This window comes from Pipra filicauda, unplaced genomic scaffold, assembly GCF_003945595.2.
Source record: "Pipra filicauda isolate LSUMZ 115617 unplaced genomic scaffold, ASM394559v2 scaffold4_size7858003_pilon, whole genome shotgun sequence".
NCBI classification, from domain to species: Eukaryota; Metazoa; Chordata; class Aves; order Passeriformes; family Pipridae; genus Pipra; species Pipra filicauda.
The window spans coordinates 6,459,864-6,479,137 of record NW_024104643.1 but is presented as its reverse complement, the minus strand read 5'-3'; the positions used below and the strand labels follow the sequence as shown (position 1 = coordinate 6,479,137).

Sequence of the window (19,274 nt, the reverse complement as noted above, 5' to 3'; positions counted from 1 at the left end):
CAGAGTAAATTGACCTACCTGTATTTGTTCTCTGAAGGTGGCACTGCCCATACACCCCCTAAGGCCACACGACTCACAGATCTGCTTTCCAGCTCTAGCCCCACCCAGATTCTCCCATCACCTGTGATATTTTAGGGTGTGCAGGATTGCACCCATGAAGGCGAACCCCTGGGGCTCTGGCAGTGCAGCCACCCCCAAGGGGAGCAGTGGGGATGAGCCAACACAAAGCCAAGGTGGGATGGCTGCTGGTCACACCTCCAACCATGCCATGACCATCAGTAGTGCTTCTAAAGAGACATTTAGGGAGCCTGGTGCCACAGCAGGGTGCTCTGGGTCGGTGCCACCCCTGCTCAGAGCATGGTGGGGATGGTCCATCTCACCGCTACGGGATGGGCACAGTGTGAGTGGGTGCATCCAAAACATCACCCCGGCTCTCTGGGGTGCAGGTCACCTCCATCTGAAGCAGATGGTCGCACTTGGCCATGAGGATCATCCCCTGTGTGCCAGGGAGCCCCACGAACTCAGGCACAGGCACCCAGCATGTCCCGCCGGGCGAGGGGAAGCCCCTCTGCCAAAGCACTGAGCAGATACAGCTCCTTCCAGCAGCTGAGCAAGGCAGCCTCAAAGAGGGGACAAAGAAAGAATTGCAAAAGCAAGGGCAATTAAAGGTAGAAATCAGACACCATCTTTGGAAGAGGTTCTGAAAGAGCTTTTTTGTTTTTAAACCAGATTTTTTGTAAATCTCTGGATCTGATCCTTCAGGGTTTGCTACCCACCCTCCTAATAAATATCATTTACCACTAACAATGAAGTCTCCCACATTAAAAAGCTCTCACTAAATAAAAAACTTCTACTGAAAAAGCTTGGCTGAGTTGGCTTGGCAAAAATAAGGAGCTATGACTACTCTCTATAAATACATCAGCGGATAAACACCGAAACTATTTAAGTTAAAGGACAATGTTGGCTCCAAAACAAACCAGCAATGAACCAGCCACGAATTAATTCAAACTAGAAATTTAAATAAAGTTTCTAACCACTCAAAGGCAGTGAAGTTCTGGAAGAGCCTTCCAAGAGCAAAAGTGAAGGCAAGACATGGAACCAATTTGGAGCTGGGATTTGATTAGTTTGTGACAGAATGGTCTGACACAGCATTTGGCTGGACTATCCAGCTCAAGAGTTTCCCTTCTAGGCCTTGTTTTCTATTAGCAAAGGATATTTAAAAAAAAAAACCTTCAAGCAGTTGCATCACACAGCAACCACCCAGGACAACACACATTAAAAATGTACAGGTACCAGGCAGCAGGCAGGTTAACTGGGAAATTTTGCCAGAAACATTGCACATGGCCTGGAAAAAGGAACAAAAAAAAAAAAAAAAAAAAAAAAAAAGAAAAGAAAAAAAAAAAGACTGGAACAAACACTTGAAGTCACCAGCAGTGCTCCAGGAGGATCTGCCATGTAGGGCTGCAAGAAGGAAACTTCCTGACTGCAGCAGAGCTGCTGCCTCACCATCCCTTGGAGACAAAAATGACTTGAACCACTCACAGCCACGCTGCGATTCCCTGTGTTTGTTCTCTGAAGAACAGCCTGTTCTCTCTGAACAATGAAAAGGATTCCAGGTCAGGATGCAAAAATTACTATGTGCTAGTTCTCAGTGATTAAAGAGAGACTTGGAGATTTAATAGCCTGCTACAGTCAGTCTCCAGGAACACAGGGGAAAGTGTTCTAGCCAGCAAGGGACAAAATGACACCAAACTCCTGGGCTGCCTGGGTCTGGGAACCTGCTATTTATCAGAACAAGGCTGACTCTAACCTCATCTGTAGGGATTAAGAATCTTGCTCAACTTAAATTCAAGACTGGTAGTTTTCTTCTCAGATCCCTCTCCTAACACACGCATTTGTTTGCCCACAAAGCCCTTCACTGCCAGGACCAGAAGGGGCAGAGAGGATATATGCAGCCATGCCAACCTTTAGAGAACAAACACCTTAATGGACAGATGAAAAAAAAAAAAAGAAACAAGAAACAAGTACTATGCCATGATAGTCCATATCTAAGCAACGACCTTGTATACACAATGTCTGAGATTCGTTATGCTTGTATAGGCAGCTGTAGGCATCGGTATATGAATATGAAATCTGAAAGTCTGTCACTGGAAAGCAAACAGGAGCATCCTATTTCCCGGGTGTGAGCCGAGCCCCCGCCTCGGGCAGCCCTCGGCCGAGTCCCCGGCTGGGCCATGAGAGCTCGGCACCGAGGGCCCAGTCTGTGCACGTGCTGTCTCGTGTGCTGTGCCCAAAGGTCTCATTTATGGCAGTGCTTCATCACCACGTCCTGCTCCCCAGGTTTGGATCAGGCCGGCCCATGGGTTGCTTAAAGATCACAAATTTCTTCTCGAGGGTAAGAGCGGATCCTCCAGGGCTGGTGGTTTCAGTTCACTCTGTTTCTGAAAAAGAACAGAGGTGTCAGATGCTCCAGCCCGCTGCGAGGGCCTGTGACCCAGGTGGGATGCTGGGTGGGGAGGAAGGGGGGCAGAAGTGCCTCAGGATGGGCAAAATTGGGAGCCTTGACAGAGTCAGCTGCAGAAAAGGACAGCCCCACTCAGAGGGGCCAGGAAACACAAAATCCTGTGGAAGTGGAGCTGGCAGGGCTAAGGAGGGATGCAGCCTGCAGCAGCCCAAAGCTGTGCACACCCTTGCTGAGCACCTCCTGCCTCTGTGCCATGAGGGATGACGGGACCACCTCACTCTGGGTGGCATAAAGCCATGCCCAGAGGGTGCTTGCAGGGGCACCTCCCCGGCACAGGTACAAAAGCTGGCCCACCACCCGTCCCCAAACCCACAGTTCCCTAGCAAAGCACATGGGGTGGTGATGCACAGCCAGACCCAGCAGCTGCAGGAAGGGCAGGGCCCTCCGAAACCCACGATCCACCTCCTCCAAATTAGATGGAGAAGGGAAGCCACGAATTTTACCTGATTTTTACAAATTTTTTTCTAAGGCCTGCAGCCATGGCAGAGCCTCAAAGCAAGGCAGTGAGGTCAGACAAGATCCCAGCTGACCAGCAAGGGGCTGCATGTGTGGACCATGGTGGGATGGGGCCAGCACTTGGCCATCCTCATCTGGTGAGAACTTTGCCAGGGAGGAAATGGCCCCCAGCTGCACTACGGAAGAGCCCACAGAGGGCTTGGAAAGCACCTCTTCTCCACACACACGCCTTCCAAAAGTGAGTCCTGGAGAAGGGGTAGGGCCAGCAGCTGGGAGCACCAGCCCTCCATGTTCTCTCCCCTCTTGCACCCTCCACCTTCACTACCCGAGCCTTGCTCCGTGCCAACAAGGATGCTCACACCTGAGGAGTTGGTAGCGGGAGAGGGAAGGGCAAGTAGGGGTTCTGTCTGCTGCCCAAGCCCAGGTGGGGGTATGGAAGGAGCTAGTGGCATGGGACAAGTAGCCAGGCCCCTTCCTTCCCAAATCCCCTTCATAAATCCACGGGTCACTTTCCCACAGGGCAGGTAAAAGGACCAGACACTCCTGTTGTTTTACTTAGGCTTGAGAAAAAGCCAAGATTTGGTTTCTGAGCGGTGTCAGCACCCAGTGACCGAGGCAGAAAGGGGCAGGCAGGCAGTGGCACTTACGTCACCCCGCCTGACCCTCCTCATCCTCCTTCCTTTCCCCCCTTCTTTCACAGGAGAGCTCCTCACCGCTTCCTCAGTTAAATCTCAAACACTAAACCCTTCCCTGAAGCCTGTTTCCCAAGTGGGAGAGGTCCAGTGCCCCACGGCCACCCCATTCCCCCACGGAGCCAGCCCTGCCGAGGCAGGGGCCTTACCCAGCCGCGTGGCGGGCGGCGGGCCGGGGGCGTCGGGGGTCCCTGCGCTGCCCTCCGGCCCGACCGGCTCCCACGCCTCGCTGCTCTCCGACGCCTCCGCGCCGGCTTCGCTCGGCCCTTTGCGGCTCCCCGCGGCCCTGCCGGCACAGGCCTCCTCCGAGCCAGAGCCCCTGCCTTCCTCCTCTGCCTTCATGGCAAACCACACCTTGAGCTGCTGGGCGCCGAGGCGGGAGCGCTCGCACAGGCCGGGCACGTCCTCCTCCCGCAGCCCCTTGTGCTTCTCGTAGTAGTCCTCCAGCACCTCCCTGCTGGCAGGGCTGACCTCCACCAGCCCCGGGGGGAAGACCCCCCGCCGGTAGTTCTCATACCACTTGAGCTGCCCGTTCTTGTAGCCGTACCGGCTGTCCCCGAACCAGCGAATGACCTCGGCCCGCGGCAGGCCCGTCTGGGACACGATGGCGTCATACTCCTGGTTCGTGGGACGCTGGGTCTGCACGAACATTTGCTTCAGCAGATGCCGCTGCTGGGCCGTTTTTTTGAAGTTCAGTTTGGTTTTGGGAGGGGTGGGCGGCCGGCTGGAGCTGCCTTCCCCCTTCTCGTTTGCGCCGGTCCCCGGTACCTCGTTTTTGCCGTTGGACTCGGTCACTCGCAGGTTCTTCAGGTTGATTTTGATGGGACTCACCTTCCGCTCTGCTGAGTTCATGTTGTTGCCGGAGGCGTCGACTGAGCCGTTTTCACTCGCAGCCCTCTGCTCATCCGAGGAGTCCTCCCCTTCCCCGCCGCCATTCTCTGCCTCCTCCTCTTCCTGCTGAGTCGCCTCTTCCACTTTCTTGTTTTCCTCCGCCACCTTCTTCTTCCTCCTCTCCGAGAACCAGCTGTCGATTTCCCTCCGTGTCATCTTTGTTTCCCCCCTCAGGCGGTTCACCTCTTCCTCTGCAGGAAGAGGATTTTGGGCAAAACTGCTCTCTAGGGCCTTCAGCTGCTCCGGTGCCCGCTCCTTGTATTTGGTTGGGGTGAAGTCGGGCGCCTGGTGCCACAACTGCCGTCGCGGCGGGTGCTGAGGGGCCGGCGTGGCAGCCGCCGCCGCGGGGCTCAGCTCAGCTCCTCTGGGCGGGACATCGAAGGTGATTTCGGGCAGAGAATCAAGAGCACTGTCTCCAGGGAAGACGGCCCGGCCGCCTCTCACGTTCCTGTAGTGGTACCTCCTATCGCTGAACCATTTTCGAATCTCCTTGGTGGACAAGCCCGTGATCTTTGTCAGCCGCTCCACTTCAGCCTGACCAGGGAACTGGTTTCTGCAGAAGCTGCCTTTAAGGGCTGAGAGCTGCTCGTGGGACTTCTTGTTTTTGTAGACATTGGGATCCAGGAAGGTCTGCGAGGAGATGGCAGGGCAGGCGGTGAGCAGCGACTGGGCGCTGTTGACCACCTTCACCCCCGAGGCGCTGCTGGAGCTCACGGTGCTGTGCTGAGCCGCCGGCTGCGGCTTGGGGACAGAAGTCACTGCCAAGGTGAAGGAGGAGCTGGTGCCCTTCAACCCATTTGCCATGATGGGCTGCGTGACCAGCAGCCCCCCCGTCCCCTCTGGCTGCCCCACCACGTGGCCTGGTAACGTTGCCTGGATAAGATGGGGGACACTCCCGGGATTTGCAACCAGCGGGGTGTTCAAAACTGTAATGGTGGGTTGTGGCACGGACTGAATAACAGTGTTGAACATCTTCTTCCTGGCATCTTCGATCTCCTCCGGTGACCAGCTGATGCCCTGCTTCAGCCTCTGTGCAGTGAACCAGATCTTCAGCTGCTCTTCTGGGTACTTGGTCACCACAGTCAAGTAGCAGAGCTCAGCTTTGGTGGGATAGGGAAACTTGTGGAAAGAGTTTTTCAGGAAGCTGTTGGAGTCCATGGCGGCATTGTACGTTGGAATGCTGCTCAGGGGAATCATCACCTTGGGAAGGGACTTGGATGTAGGCAGCTGCTGATGCAACGGGGGTTGCTGCTGCAGCGACACAAGTTGTGCAACCCCTGCCTGCAGAACGGGCACGTTTCCTATGATGGAGCCATTCACTATGTGGGATGACTTTGTTGAACTTGCAGTGGGCTGATTGACTGGCACGGACCCGTTTGGGAACGAATGCTCCCCATCCTTCACCTCTGACTCACCGCCCAACTGACTTGACACACTCTCCTTCAGCGTGTGGATTTTTTTGGCCTCGGGTTTACCTTTCATTATCTTCATGATGGGGGTTTTGGTAATGATGATTTCAGACTGGCCGTCTGCCCCTTCTTCAGGAACCTCTCCCGGGAGGTCGTGGCTGCTGGTGGCCTCACAGAGACTCTGCTCCACGGTGGTACGGCCGTCCTGCTTAGCCACCCTCCAGACAAAGCCCGTCTCGCTGCCGTGCGACTCCGCGTTGTGGTGCGAGAGCCCCTCGTGGCTGTTGGCCAGGAAGCCGCACGGCACACACGCGAACGCGGGGTCTTTGCCGAAGTCCGAGTGCTCAGAGTCCAAGTGCCCGAAGAAATGATGAACGTCCTGGGATCCAAAGTCGCAAGACTTGCAGATGTAAGTGTCGCTGTCGGCAGCACCACGGTGCCCGTTGGACAAAGCTCCACTGCTGCTGTTACTGGCACCAGCATCGCTCGCCGCTGGCCCTTCCACGGGAGCCTCTTGTTGTGTTCCTTCATGATCATCTTCCACAGCGTCCTGCTCGGTCTCCTGAAGCACCAGTGTTTTCACTGGTATCATGCAGGGAGTTGTGGATTTCCTTTTGCTAGCCATCACGATGATTGATCCAGATGATTACTTTTTTTTCATTTAAATTAAATTCAAATTTAAAAAGCGCTATTGCAAGTGCTCTGCGGTCCGGATTCCAGCAGATTCATGATGTCAGAAGGAGCTGTTGTCAAATGTTGACAAATGTTCATATTTGCCACCGAACCTGAGGACAAGGAGAAGAAGGGGTTAGTTCCTCTGGCATTTGACAAAGCACAACTGTCCTGGTATTTAACTGTTTCCCTCAATAAATCATTTTTCAGCCACTTTTGCTTGAAAAATTTAACTTGACCTTGGATTTACTGTATTTTCACACCTACAGCCTGTGAATTACCTGTTTAAAAATAAACATGCCTCTTTTACAGCCTGCATCAAATTCTCATTTGAGGAGGAAAACCACTGAATTTTCCACTCACCCTGCCCTGCCATGACCTATCTTTGGTGTTTTGGCAGGGAGAGCAGTGCCCGGGCTCCCTGTGTGCCCGGGGTCCCAGCTCAGCCCCACACAGGAGGTGATACCAGGCAAGGGCACCTGGAAAAGCCGCCCGCTTTCCATCAGAAGAACCTAATGAAAAATCCACACATTCCCCACAGAACACTTCAATTTCTTCAAAATCAGCATTTTCCACCCATCCCGTCGGGAAGTTTCTTGCCAGCTCAAAGCACTGTGCCCGTGCCAAGAGCCTCTGCCTGCAGACACCGGAGCTCTGCTGCAGGGAGCGAGGGGGCTGCACACTGGAACACATCTTTTAGCTCTCCCTGCTCAGCAAGCCTGCAAAGCATTTGGGAGATTCCCTGCCCACCCTGTGCACACTTCATTACTGTTTCAACAGCATCTGTGAGTCTTCATCTGGAGCTGCAAGAGAAGGTAGAGGCTCCAAAACTCAAGGGCAGCATCACAATGTTCCTGGCTCCCAGCCTTCCCCTCCCACCACCTCTGCAGCTTTTGGCACTCACAGCACTCAATGCACTGGGGATATTCCCTAAGAAAGTGTAATTCCTTGTTAAGGCAAGCCCATCTTGCTGCACTTGGGGTGACCAGAGATTTAATACATTTAAAAAACAAACAAAACCCCAAACAAACAAACAAACAAATAGCAAAGGAATAATATTTTCTCTTTTGTTTTTGTTTGGTGTTCTTTTTTCCCTGAAACTAACTAAAGCAGATCCCAAACTGCTCCAGCCTGTGGAAGGCCAGGGCTGGCCAGGGCATTAGCCATGACCTTACTCCTGGCCTGATGTAGCCCCCACGTGTGCACAGTGAATGCTCTGTGCCTGAGATCATGACCCAAGGGCAGTAAAGCTGCTGTAGCTGGCACCAGGAATCACTTGCCTGGTGACACCCCTCTGTCAACCTTTTCTACAGCAACTCTGCTTTTTTTTTTTCTCTTAAACAGAGGGATAAAACAGTATTTTTCCAGACTGCAAGGTCACTTGGAAGCACATGGACACACTGATTCATACTACAAAGACTCCGTGCCAGATTTTTCTGGGATTTACAGTAACAGAGCTTTATAAAAACACTCATAAAAACTTGAACTCAAAAAAAAAAAAATTACTTACCATCCTAGGAGATGACTCACAGAGGTAACTCCTATCAGTTACACCAGTTGTGTACCAGTAGCTTTCTCAGATCAGCTATTTGGAGCTGATCTCATGCACTGAGAAATGCAGATCGGGCAAATGACTTGGTGGTGCTTATGCAATACCTCCTGTGCTTAGTTTTGTCAGTAGTTTTTAGAACAGAGGAATGAAAGGTCCTTATGAAAAAAAAAAAAAATCAAACGGAGGAAGTACAATTTGACCTCCCCAACTTTACTGGATTTTTTTTTTAAAAATTGTTCTGAAAGCTGGCATCATTTTCTCCAAATGGGAGAGCCTGGATGGCCAGCTCTGGCCTCAGCAACTCTCCAGCACCGTTTGAAAGACTGATGGGAAAACGCAACTTCCCGTCAATGTGGGCTGATCTGTCCTGTAAATAGTGTTAGTCATCACTGAACTTGGCATCAGAAAAGACTGCTTGCTATGCTAAAGCTTTGTGAAGGGCTAGAAATTACAACTTTTTTAAAAATATCTCTAAATAAAACAGGTATTAAAGCTGTGAGCTGGATTTAGACAGCGAGGACTGCACGTCTCAATACCTGCTTTATGCTGCTCTCATCCCACTTTCCTGTGGTTAGTCTTTCCCTCTGCAGAGGGCCAGAAAGTTATCCATTAGCATTAGCAAGTGGAATACTTGGATGACTATGAATGGGCTGTGCTATTCAGAGGGGAACAGCATCCATTTGACACCAATCCTGAGATCCTCATTTTTGATGCTAAGTTAAATATTACACAGTCTAGCAGGGTGCAGTGACCTTTCCAAGCCGAGTCAATTAAGGAAAAAACAATAAGACCAGCCTGAAAGCTACAAAATACAGCTGAGAGAAGTTCTATGTCAGGGAAGCCATGGTAAAAGAGAATTCTTATTTCATTTTATCCTGCAGCTTTGACACAGGGAGAGGCTGCTGGGCCCTCTGCAAGCTTTTTCCTTTCAAGCAAACTCCAGATAGAGATCCAGTTCCAGAGTCTCCATTACTGAGACAGCTCAAGTCCCAGACCGATCTTACCCAGTGTTTATGGAGTCACCAGATATCAAAAAAGATGATTTTTATCTGTCAGCAGAGTAAATTTGATACAGGGCACCAGCGATACACAAAGACCCCCATTGTGCCCCGTTAACAAAGTGCCTCTCCCGAGCACTCCACTGCTATTATTTTGAGTAAATGTGAACGGCCTGACCCACCTACAGAGAACCTAAAAGCTCTGCATTTCATTTACCAGCACATTTGCATCAAGCTCTGTGCTCCCTCCAACAACTTTCCTTAAAAATGCAATCAAAGCAGCCCCAGCCACCGCAGCTCTCCTGCGGGGCTCCAATATTAATGCCACCTGAGAACACAGATTGCAAATTTAGCTGGAAGTGAATCACAGTGGCAATTTACTGGAGAAAAAAAAAATTAATCAAGTGTACTGTTCGTCCATTTCATTTCCATGGAACAGTTGCATAACCACATGTTGGGAGTGTGTTTTATTCACTGCTCACCTTCTGGAATGCACTTAATACTTTAATACACCGCTAATACGTAACAGAATTGATAATTCACCTATTTCTTCACCATTAAAATAAGTGAGACTGTTTTAATGGATAGGGTAAATTAATGGGAGTAAAATTAATCAGTTGAAAAACATCTTTACAACTGATCTCAGTACATAAACCACCACTGCAGATGCCTCAGACCCATCTGCACAGCCATGAGTGAAGAACTCCATTTCCTATGTATTATTTTATGATTAACTGGAGCAATGAGCCATTAGCTACCTGGCAGCCAGGAAGACAGAGGGATTGTACTTAAATTCATGGTTCTTATTTCATTTATACCTGCTAATTTCATGGTGAGGTAGCAGAGTAAGCAGAGCAAATGACCAGCGCACCTAAACCTGTCACTGCTGTTGGAAATTTGAGGGAAGGCTGACTTAAAGCAGAGTCAAACCAATTCTCTGTGGTGCTCACCGAGAAACTAATGCTGGAAGGAAAGGTGGACCAAAGGCTATTTATTTTGGCCACATGCAATGCAGAAAATCACACCAGAGGAGGAAGATGGAAGCTGTGAAATCCATCATCCCAATCCATGAGAACAACACAGCACTTCTGCCAGAGACAGTCCTAAACCTACAGCACTGGTATGATCAACCCCCTCCTGTAACGCTCCCCAAAAAAAACCTCTTTCCTCCCAACACAGGAGCCCTCCCGTCCTCATGGGCAGCTCCAGGTACACACCACCAACCCTCTGCAGAGGAGCTTTGCCTCCACTGAGGGAAACAATGCCCAGACTGGTCACAGTGAGCTTTGCAATTGCAGAAAATTTACTTCTGCAGAGATTAACAAAGGGAGGTTTCGAAATCTGCACTGCTGAGTATGAACTTTCAGCTTTTTCCAGCTTGGCTGGATATAACTGGTTTGGTTTTAAATGTTTCACTGAATTAACGAGTTAGGTTGTTAATGCAAAACATTCCTTCCTCGCAGTGCCAAGGTCCCCAGTTAGAAGATTAATTTTTGTGACCTTTTGCAAACCTCGCCTAGAAACAACAACCAGAAAACCCACCAGGCAGCATCACCAGCCAGGACACAGCAGATCCAGTCCCACCACCTGGGCACAGGGATGCCAGGACAGCTGCCCTCCTCTGCCCCCAGCCCAGGCAGCTCCCGTGTGCCCAGGCTGACAGCAGGGACAAGGCTCCATGCAGACACAGGAGATGGCTCCGTGCTCTGCAGGTTCTGGTGCTCTGCTGAAGAGTGAATGCTCCATTAAAATAAAATGAAATTAATAAAAAATCATATTTTTAAAAAAATCAATACCAAAATAGAAGTAAAATAACAGTTTTCTCAACACTTTCAGTGCCTGCTAGGCAAGCAGACACGCTCCCCAGGTCAGAGACAAAGTTGATGTTTCTGTCTCATATGGAGCCAAGCACAATATTGGCACTTTAAATAAAAGCGGTTTGTTTTCAAGCTGAAACTCTGCAGGCCCCAGCTGATAGCATCATATGGGGGGGGGAAGATGAAAAAAATCAAAGGAGGAAAAAAAAAGTTGATGTTTCTGAGTTTTTGTCTCTCCCCTTCAGGCTCTACTTCCAGCCAGGCCCAGAAGATGCAGGGCTGTCTTTGGGAATTCCACAGATGACTTCCCAACTCCCACTGTAATTAGCAAAGCCATTAAATAAATTATCCCTGTGGCCAACACCAGCAACTGGATGCTCTCTGCAGCACCCAGACCAGAGGGCTGAGCTGCCTTCCCCTTCCCAGCACCAAGCATCCCACTGTGTGTCACAGCAGGTCCCCAGCCTGGCAGACACTCAGTTTGCCCTGGGCAGCACTGGGTGCATTTACCAGGGTGCTGGGGAGGGAAGGAAAAACAGCCCCATGGCCGCCCTATTGCCAGCCATGGCAGGCCTGGGACTCTTCCTCTTTGGCTGGGCATTAACATTCATCCTCCATTTGGAGTCTGTTCATGAGAAGTCATGTAGGAGCTTCACCAGTTTGATTAACTTATTGCCAAAACACGCCCAGTGGGGGCTATTGCCAATCCATTGCAGGGGCACACTGTGTGGATAGACGTGCTCTGGTAATTCACAGACCTCTCCAGGCCCCATCCCCATGATTCAGTACAGACAGACACAGAGGGAACAGAGCACCTCTCCACAGAAACTTCCAAGGTGTGGACGGGACCTCTCTTTTAGCTGGGCCAGCACAGCTCTCTGACAGAGAACAAAAGGCAAGATTTGGCAGGGCTGAGCTCCTCTGTTCCCAGTCTGTGGCTGTGCATCCCTGCTAGCTGGAGTTCAGCATCCTCCCTGAATATCTCTGCAAAGCCTGCAGCTGGGAGGAAGTCACAGGATGGGAACATCTCCAGCAGCCTAAAAATGCCAGCAGCAGAGCATCACCCCAGCTCCCAGCACACATCTCCAGCCCTCACCCAGGGCTGGCACCTGGAGGTAGCATCTGTCACCCAGAGCCTGGTTCATAATCCAGACCGAATTCATGACACACTTAATTCTTTTGGGGTTTAACCCCACACAGGACTGAAAGTTCCCATCAATGAGATTTCCCCCTCCAGAACAGACTAGTACCACACTACCCCTGCAGGCACTCAAAGCCCAGGTGATCTCAACACGAACCAGGAGAGCCACCAGCAATACAATAACCACAACCCCAAAGGGGCCACACAGCCAAGAAAAGCCTCGTCACATCTTATTATTTTGCGCTGCACAAACGTACAAACACATGCACAAATTTCAGCAGTTTTGAGCTTCAAGCAGCACCACAGTCAACATTTGTACTAAGGAACAATTTCTCTTTATACCAACTGGTCAGGGTGCTTTGTAGCTTAAGCCTGGCTTCGAAACCGCGGGTACAGTCTAAATGCAGTGGAAGCCGGTTGACCGAACAATCGAATTCATTCTCCATTCCTTGGCAGGCCTAGAGCAGAAAAGCGTCTTTTCCATTTAGGCCAGTTAAACAGAGCTATTCATTAAAATTTCACCCTTCTCCAAACTGCTGGACTTCTCCATTTAAAATCTGCCTTTAAGAGAAGCCCTCTCTCCCCTGCCCCACAATGCTCCTCAGCTCCCGTCTCAGGTTGTCACCCATTTTCAAGTTCCCATTTCGGATTGCTCTCGTGCTCCTCTAACAGCAGCACCTCACCTGTGTGTTGGTACCTGGGCAGAGGCTGCCTCAGCACTCGGGGACTAATGGCAGTTATCTCTGCCTTTTTTTTTTCCCAGACAAGCACAAAACTGAGCAAGATGGAAGGTTAGAAAGGGCTGGCTGAAACAGAACGCGATTACAGTATAAAAATAGGTCACTGGGATAATATAACCTTTAGACTTGGCAATGTGCCCCCCTTAGAGACAAGCCTGTGTGCTGTATTTCAGGAGAATGTGAGGAATAAAAAACAACCACCACGACACACATCCAAACAAAACCACTGATCAGCCCTTGGAGCTTTGCGTGCTTCTGTTTGAACATCACTAACACTAATTCTCTCCTTTTCCTCTGCCCTCATCCATTTGATTGAGCACAAAATAAACGTTATGCAATCACACCATTAACATCTTCCAAAAAAGTAATAATCTCTTTTGGCACAGAGGCTTCATTACAGATTTACTCTGTGTTACACTACCTTAGCAGAGTTCACAGTCCCAGCATCCCAGGGACCCACCTCCATAGCTTCAATCCTCACATTTTATCCATGTTGCAAAACATTCCTGGCATTCCCCCAAAGGAAAAGGTCCAGCAGACAGATAATCGTGTCTCGACAGAACCAGCTCCAAGGTTAGCACTACCAGCAGCTCACCACAAAGCATTAATGGAGCTTCAAGAACTCCCTCAGCTCATCCATATCCGGGTCTCCCATCACCTCACACTCAGCTAGGGAATGCCAGCGGGTCAGTTTGTGCCTGAACAGAACAGTATGGTCATGCTTAAAACACACAGGAGGTCCCATTTCAGTCCCTTGTGCTTTCTCTAGGAGGTTCTCTCTTTGCTTGCATTGCTAGGGCTCTGTTTGCCACTTCAGCTTGATCATAGGCCTCTCAAACAGCCCCTCACAGGTCACCAATATTCTGCCACACCACCTTTGGACATGCCACACGCTCTGCAATCCCCCCTTAGAGCTTATTACCAAGCATCACCACTTAGGTAGGGCAAGACCAGCTTTGGTAGAAGCAGCCTTCAGGAATGCGAGTGAAAAGGGGAATGTTACACCTAAAATCTACTTCTTCGGGGTTTTATTATCTGAAATTGCTGAACTGGCTCCAAGCCAAAAATCTATTGGGGAGCTCAGAGTAATGAATAAGAACCAGAGGTAGTTCTTAGTCCATGTCAAATTTCTGACAAGGATACTCCAGGCTTTTAAATCAGCAGGGAACGCTTGACCGAGCTGGTGAGGAGCTCATGGGTGTGAGCACCCACCGTGCTCCCAGCGCTGCTGCAGCCTGTCCCGTCCTGAGGAGGCATTCTGGGGGAAGCCTCGGAGCCCACCCTTCTGCTCACAACCCCACCTCCAGGCTTGCACATCCAGCTCCCTACTTGGGAGCCATCACCCTAAATTCATGAACTGTAGCTCTGAATGCCAGCACAACATTTACCGTTAAAAGAAAACCAGTGTCAGCTTTTAGACCAGCACCAAAACAATCCTGCTGCAGAGCCACTAACCCAAAAGCCTGTCACACAGGTTTCTCACCGAGCATCCAAGTCCCTTGTGGAACGAAGAAACGCTTGCTGAAGCCAGGCTGGTCACCAGCTACCCGAGCGGCCACGTAAGGGACAGACCCGCAGCAATTCCAGGGAAATAAAGAGTGTCCAGAGCTTTAAAACAAGATGTGGGTGGGAAGGACTAAACCAAGCTACTAAACAGTACCAGAGGCGCTTGGAACTGATCATCTGCAGCACAGTCTGACAACTAGGAGTGCTGCAGCCCCTTCCCAGCTGAGCATTTTTGGATTACTTCATCCCCTGTGCCCTTTTGCAATATGCAGCTTCGAGAGCTGCGTTACGTTCTGGCTCGGCATCAGCTCCCATTCCCCCACGTACAGTTGCTATAATCAAAAAGACAACTGCAAAATACTTGGTCTGAACGCAAAGAAACGGGGTTTGGCAGGTTGGGATCGTGGATTATTTTTTTCCATCCCCACGGATCCTGCTTCAGAGTCATCCTTTCAGACCTTGCGCGCAGCCGATGGCTTTTGCAGCTTATTGAGCCCGCTGGTTTATGGCAATGTTTTTCTGCTCACTGAACTGGCTCATTCTTTCAGCAGAACAAACTGTTCCACGTTGAGGCAGGAGTTGGCTGTGTTTTAACAAAGGATTTTTCCCTTCTGACAGTGTTTTGCAAAAGACCCAAAAAAAGGAGTTTGGAGCCAAGTTACAAAAGGTCAGGAGAGGCGAGTCAAGCACTGGGTGTAGTTCCTGTATGTCACAGCCAGACAAGGAAATGGGTGGGGAGAAGAGAAATGGCATTTTGAGCTGCAATAATATGTATAAAGTGATATTAATGAGGAATGGGCTTTTGAATGAGGATGGCAAGTATGCAGGCACTATAATTTTTGCTTTACAAGAGCAGGCTTGTTAGGTAGGCTGAGGCCTCTGCAATCATTTATCCCTGTGAAGCAGGCATTAGAGAGAGTTCAAGTAGCACTAGTAGCGAGAAAAAGGCAGTCTTATTTGCTTCCCCCTCCCCAAGCTGATTTCAAGGAGCAACAGTACTCTCCTCTCCCGTCAGCCAAATGAATATTCAAAAGGCTTTTGCCAAGCCAACTCCAGTCAATCACTGGAACAATGCTGCAGGAAAGAAACACTGGGCTGAGAGACCTGTGTGAGACAGGCACCTTGTGTCCCCTCTCCGGCTCTGCTCTAGCATCCCAACCATCTTTAATGTTTTAAGGTGCTCCTGCCGAGGTCTGCTGGTGCCACAGCCTGCTCCATCCCCTGCCACGCTGCAGGACAGCACAGCTAGAGAGGAGCTGCTGGATGGAGGATGAGCATCCCAAGCCAGGGTGCTGAGAGGGGAAGGACCCCGGCACCGTGGTCCCAGCAACACAGCCCTCCTGAGGGAGCTGATGATAGCTCTTCCCTCTCCTCTGCTACAGGTTGAGACCACAAATGTTTTTGGCATGGGATGGACAGGTTCTTGGTGAGGCCCCACTCCCTGGTCAGCAGCAGCAGCTGGTAAGGTCTGGGCCTTTCTGCTCTGTGTACATAGACAAACCAAGATGGCCAACTCTGGCCTTGCAGATGTTGGAAGGAGGGAGCTAAGGGGATCTCTAACAGTTATCACCATGTCATGCCTAATACTCAAGCTTTTCCAGGCCTCAGAGGATCCCTGAATAGAAAGAAACCACCCACCACTGGAACACAGCCACGTTTGTGGCTGGAAGGGGCAGATGTTCAACCCCATACAACAATGCAACACAACAGTTGAGGCTGTAAGTGAAGAATGCTGCATCCACTTAAAACTGAAGAGGGAAATTAGGGACACCATCTAATTCTAGAACTACCATTTGGTCCTGATGCTTACAGTCCACATACCTACTCTGCAAGAGTGGTACATGGTTTTCTTCCATTGCCTTAAATAGACAATACCCTGGACTAAAGCATTGAACCACAAGGACTTCAGAGGCATATGGTCAGACTGGCAAGTGTTCAGCTCCTTCAGCCAGAACACCAGTTTTCAAGAGTTCAGTTCCTTTTTAGTGCCTACATAAGTGACAGACTTCTAGAAGTCCCAGCTAGACTGGACTGGACAGGACAGGCCCTGCAGGCATAGAGAAGGGCAGACCATTAACAGAGCTCAGCACCCTACCAGCCAAACTCTTTGTTGAGATGTGCCTGAGGAGAAGCTGAGTTTGAGAAGTCCTCCTACCACAGCCAGCATGAGATCCCCCAGCAGTCAGCTGCCAAGAAGAGCATCATCCCTACCACCAAATCCTCCTCCACTGAACCCCAAGAGCTCCCACAGGACAACCTTCTCCCCTTTCTCTGAAATGCTCACCATGTCTTTTAGGACTGCTAGTAAGACACAAATGGATTTGGGACTTGATTTGAGATCTCTGGGGGCAAGATCTGGGCATCCGGCTCACACACCTGCCAGCCAGACACAATCCTGGTCATTTGCTCTCTGGTTTGGAACTGTACTTGTTCAAAACCATTTGACAAGACACTCTGGACAGCAAGCAGAGACACAGAACAAAGTTCAAGGGTTATTTGTGATATGAACCGTGCTAGTCAGGACTCCTCTCTTCCTCCAGCTGTTTAGTGACACTTGGTATGGATTTGTCCTTACTGGAGAGTCAATTATTTTTTAGTTGAAAACTCACCATCGTCTGTAGGTCAGCTGTGAGCTGAAAGCATCCCAGTTATTTACTGCTGGAAGCTAAAGGAATTTCCTTACTCTCGGAAGACAGACATTTAAAATTAGTTTCAAGTTCAGTTGTGATAAACAAATCACATTCTCCTCCTTTCCCTCTCTCTTTTTTTTTTTTTTTTTTTTTTTTTTTTTTTTTTTTTTTTTTTTTTTTTTTTTTTTTTTTTTTAAATCATGCCTGCTGGTCCACCCAGCTTTTTCCTTAGCTGCCCTCTGCAACTCCTCATTTAAAAATTCATTCACAAGGATGCAGGGGAACATAGACATCTGAGAAAAATCAGCAAAGCCACATCCCTGCTTTCAGAGCTTTCCCTTTGACACTCGATTCCCCAGGAATGCATTAAAAAAATTAACAAACCACCACATATTTGGGTTTTCCCCCCTTCCTATAAGAAGCAGGAGATTGGGAGTTGGGCTGTCACCTTCCTATTGCGGATGAGGGCTCAGGACCTCAGCTCTCTGCTGACAACCAGCCAGCAGAGCCTCTTGCTAGCTGGAAGATGAGCCCAATCCACTCACCCTGCCCAGCAGCTGGGGATGGAAACAGTTCCCAGCAGACAGAGGAGGAAGACAGAAGGTGTTTTAAAGTGATATGACAGCCCAATTAAAGGTTTGGGGTTTCGGACTGAGGTCTCCCGCAAGCCTTAATTCCAAATATTGATGTCCTCATCAATTTGTGGATCACGAGGCCTCGATACAAGGAGATCCTTTTAAAAAATTCAGGCGTGCTGGGAGAATTGCCCCCTTGCCATGTTTCAGCAAGTCTACCCATGAACTGCCAGCAATTACTAAGCTTCCACTCTGTATTCAAAGCTCTGCACAATGGAGTTTATTATTTTTAAGCCTTTCAGACATCAATGTAGCAAACTTAAAAAGAGCTATTTGGAAGATTAAGACACAACCACCACCATATTATTCAATTTAGCTCCAACACTGAACACTTATTTCTGTAAAGAGTCACAGCTAATACATTGCCAACTGCCAACAGAGACAAACACTTAAAACTGTAAGTCACATTGCAGCATGGTCTTATAAACCAAATCTAAGATATAAGAAGGAAATTACTATCATTATGCAAATTGCTGCCATTATGCCTGTTACTGCCAAGCCATATCAAACCTATCTTCAGGTCTTGCCCACAGGCTTCAAAAATACACCCGTAGAAATGACAACCCGAGGCAATCGTGCAGCCAGGTGTGAAGCTACTAGTACATCTTCAATAACTGTATTAGACGAGTTTTCTAAATATTTTATACGTTCATACAAGAGCAAAGAGACTTGTTACCACCTCACCACTCACTGCCTGCTCAGGGCAGTCCTGCAGCAGAGTTTACGAATAGCTGCTTTATTTGTTCAAATCCAGACCTGCAGACAGGTGACAAAGGGGAGTGATGGGAGAAAACAGAGAAAGGATTTGTGCCTGTTTTCCATCATTACACTGCTTACAGGAGAGCTGCCTGCTTCATTTTGCCCTCTTGAAACCATCCCACCCCTCACAAAAAATTGCGTGACTTACATGGGATGGGGTGCAGGATGGGAACAACATCCTTCCATGGAAACAAGGGAATGAAATGAGTCAATTAAAAAAAATAAATCAGTTTGCCACATGAAGACTGTCATTTCATTAGAGCTGATTTAACCTGAAGCCTTTGGAGAAAATCCGTCAGGAATTTAAAATTTCCCAGCCCTTCAACTGAACATGGAAAAGTTCTCATTGCAAAGTATGCCACGAACAACAGAAATATATTCCTGGTTTACACCACTAAAGGCATCACAGCCTATGTTATAACCTCAGAGAGACAGAAATCAAGACTTCCTCCTCCTTTTTCAGAAAGAAATGAAGGGTGGTCTCATTACACCAGTCTAAAACATTCATCATCATCATTAGGGTGAAGGGCACAGCAACATTATTAACTCTGTTTCATAGAACTAAGAAAACAGCAGGATAAACTAAACTGCAGGAGTCAGCACAGGGGACTGTAAGGTAAAAATGACATTTATGCTGTGTCAGCAGGAGCCTGCAAACACAGGAATGGGGATGACAGACTGGTAATGGTACGATGGAGCCTTTCATTTCTAGGCCAGCAGTTCATTTCTTGCAGTCAGGTTAAGAGAACATGGTCCTCCAGGCACCTGCTTTCTTCTTTGGGCTGGGAGTGAGCAGACTTGGAAGCATCTTAATGATACTGCACCAAGATGACAACGTGTCATGCTGGATAA

General features: G+C 49.2%; 1 protein-coding gene across 2 annotated transcripts in view; it reads right to left on the bottom strand.

Moving 5' to 3' along the window:
* Positions 1-2,047: 2,047 nt before the first annotated feature.
* Positions 2,048-19,274, bottom strand: part of ZHX3 (zinc fingers and homeoboxes 3) — a 41,330-nt gene continuing 24,103 nt past the window's right edge. The window contains exons 1-3 of one of the 2 annotated variants that reach the window (XM_027732461.2): positions 8,155-8,217; positions 3,822-6,757; positions 2,048-2,441 (exon numbers count right to left, since the gene is read on the bottom strand). In XM_027732461.2, the coding sequence (XP_027588262.1) occupies positions 2,431-2,441; positions 3,822-6,597 (2,787 nt within the window). In that variant the 5' untranslated portion in view covers positions 6,598-6,757; positions 8,155-8,217 and the 3' untranslated portion in view covers positions 2,048-2,430. Of the gene's footprint in view, positions 2,442-3,821; positions 6,758-8,154; positions 8,218-19,274 lie in introns of those variants that run through there. The other variant, XM_027732459.2, reaches the window with a different exon arrangement.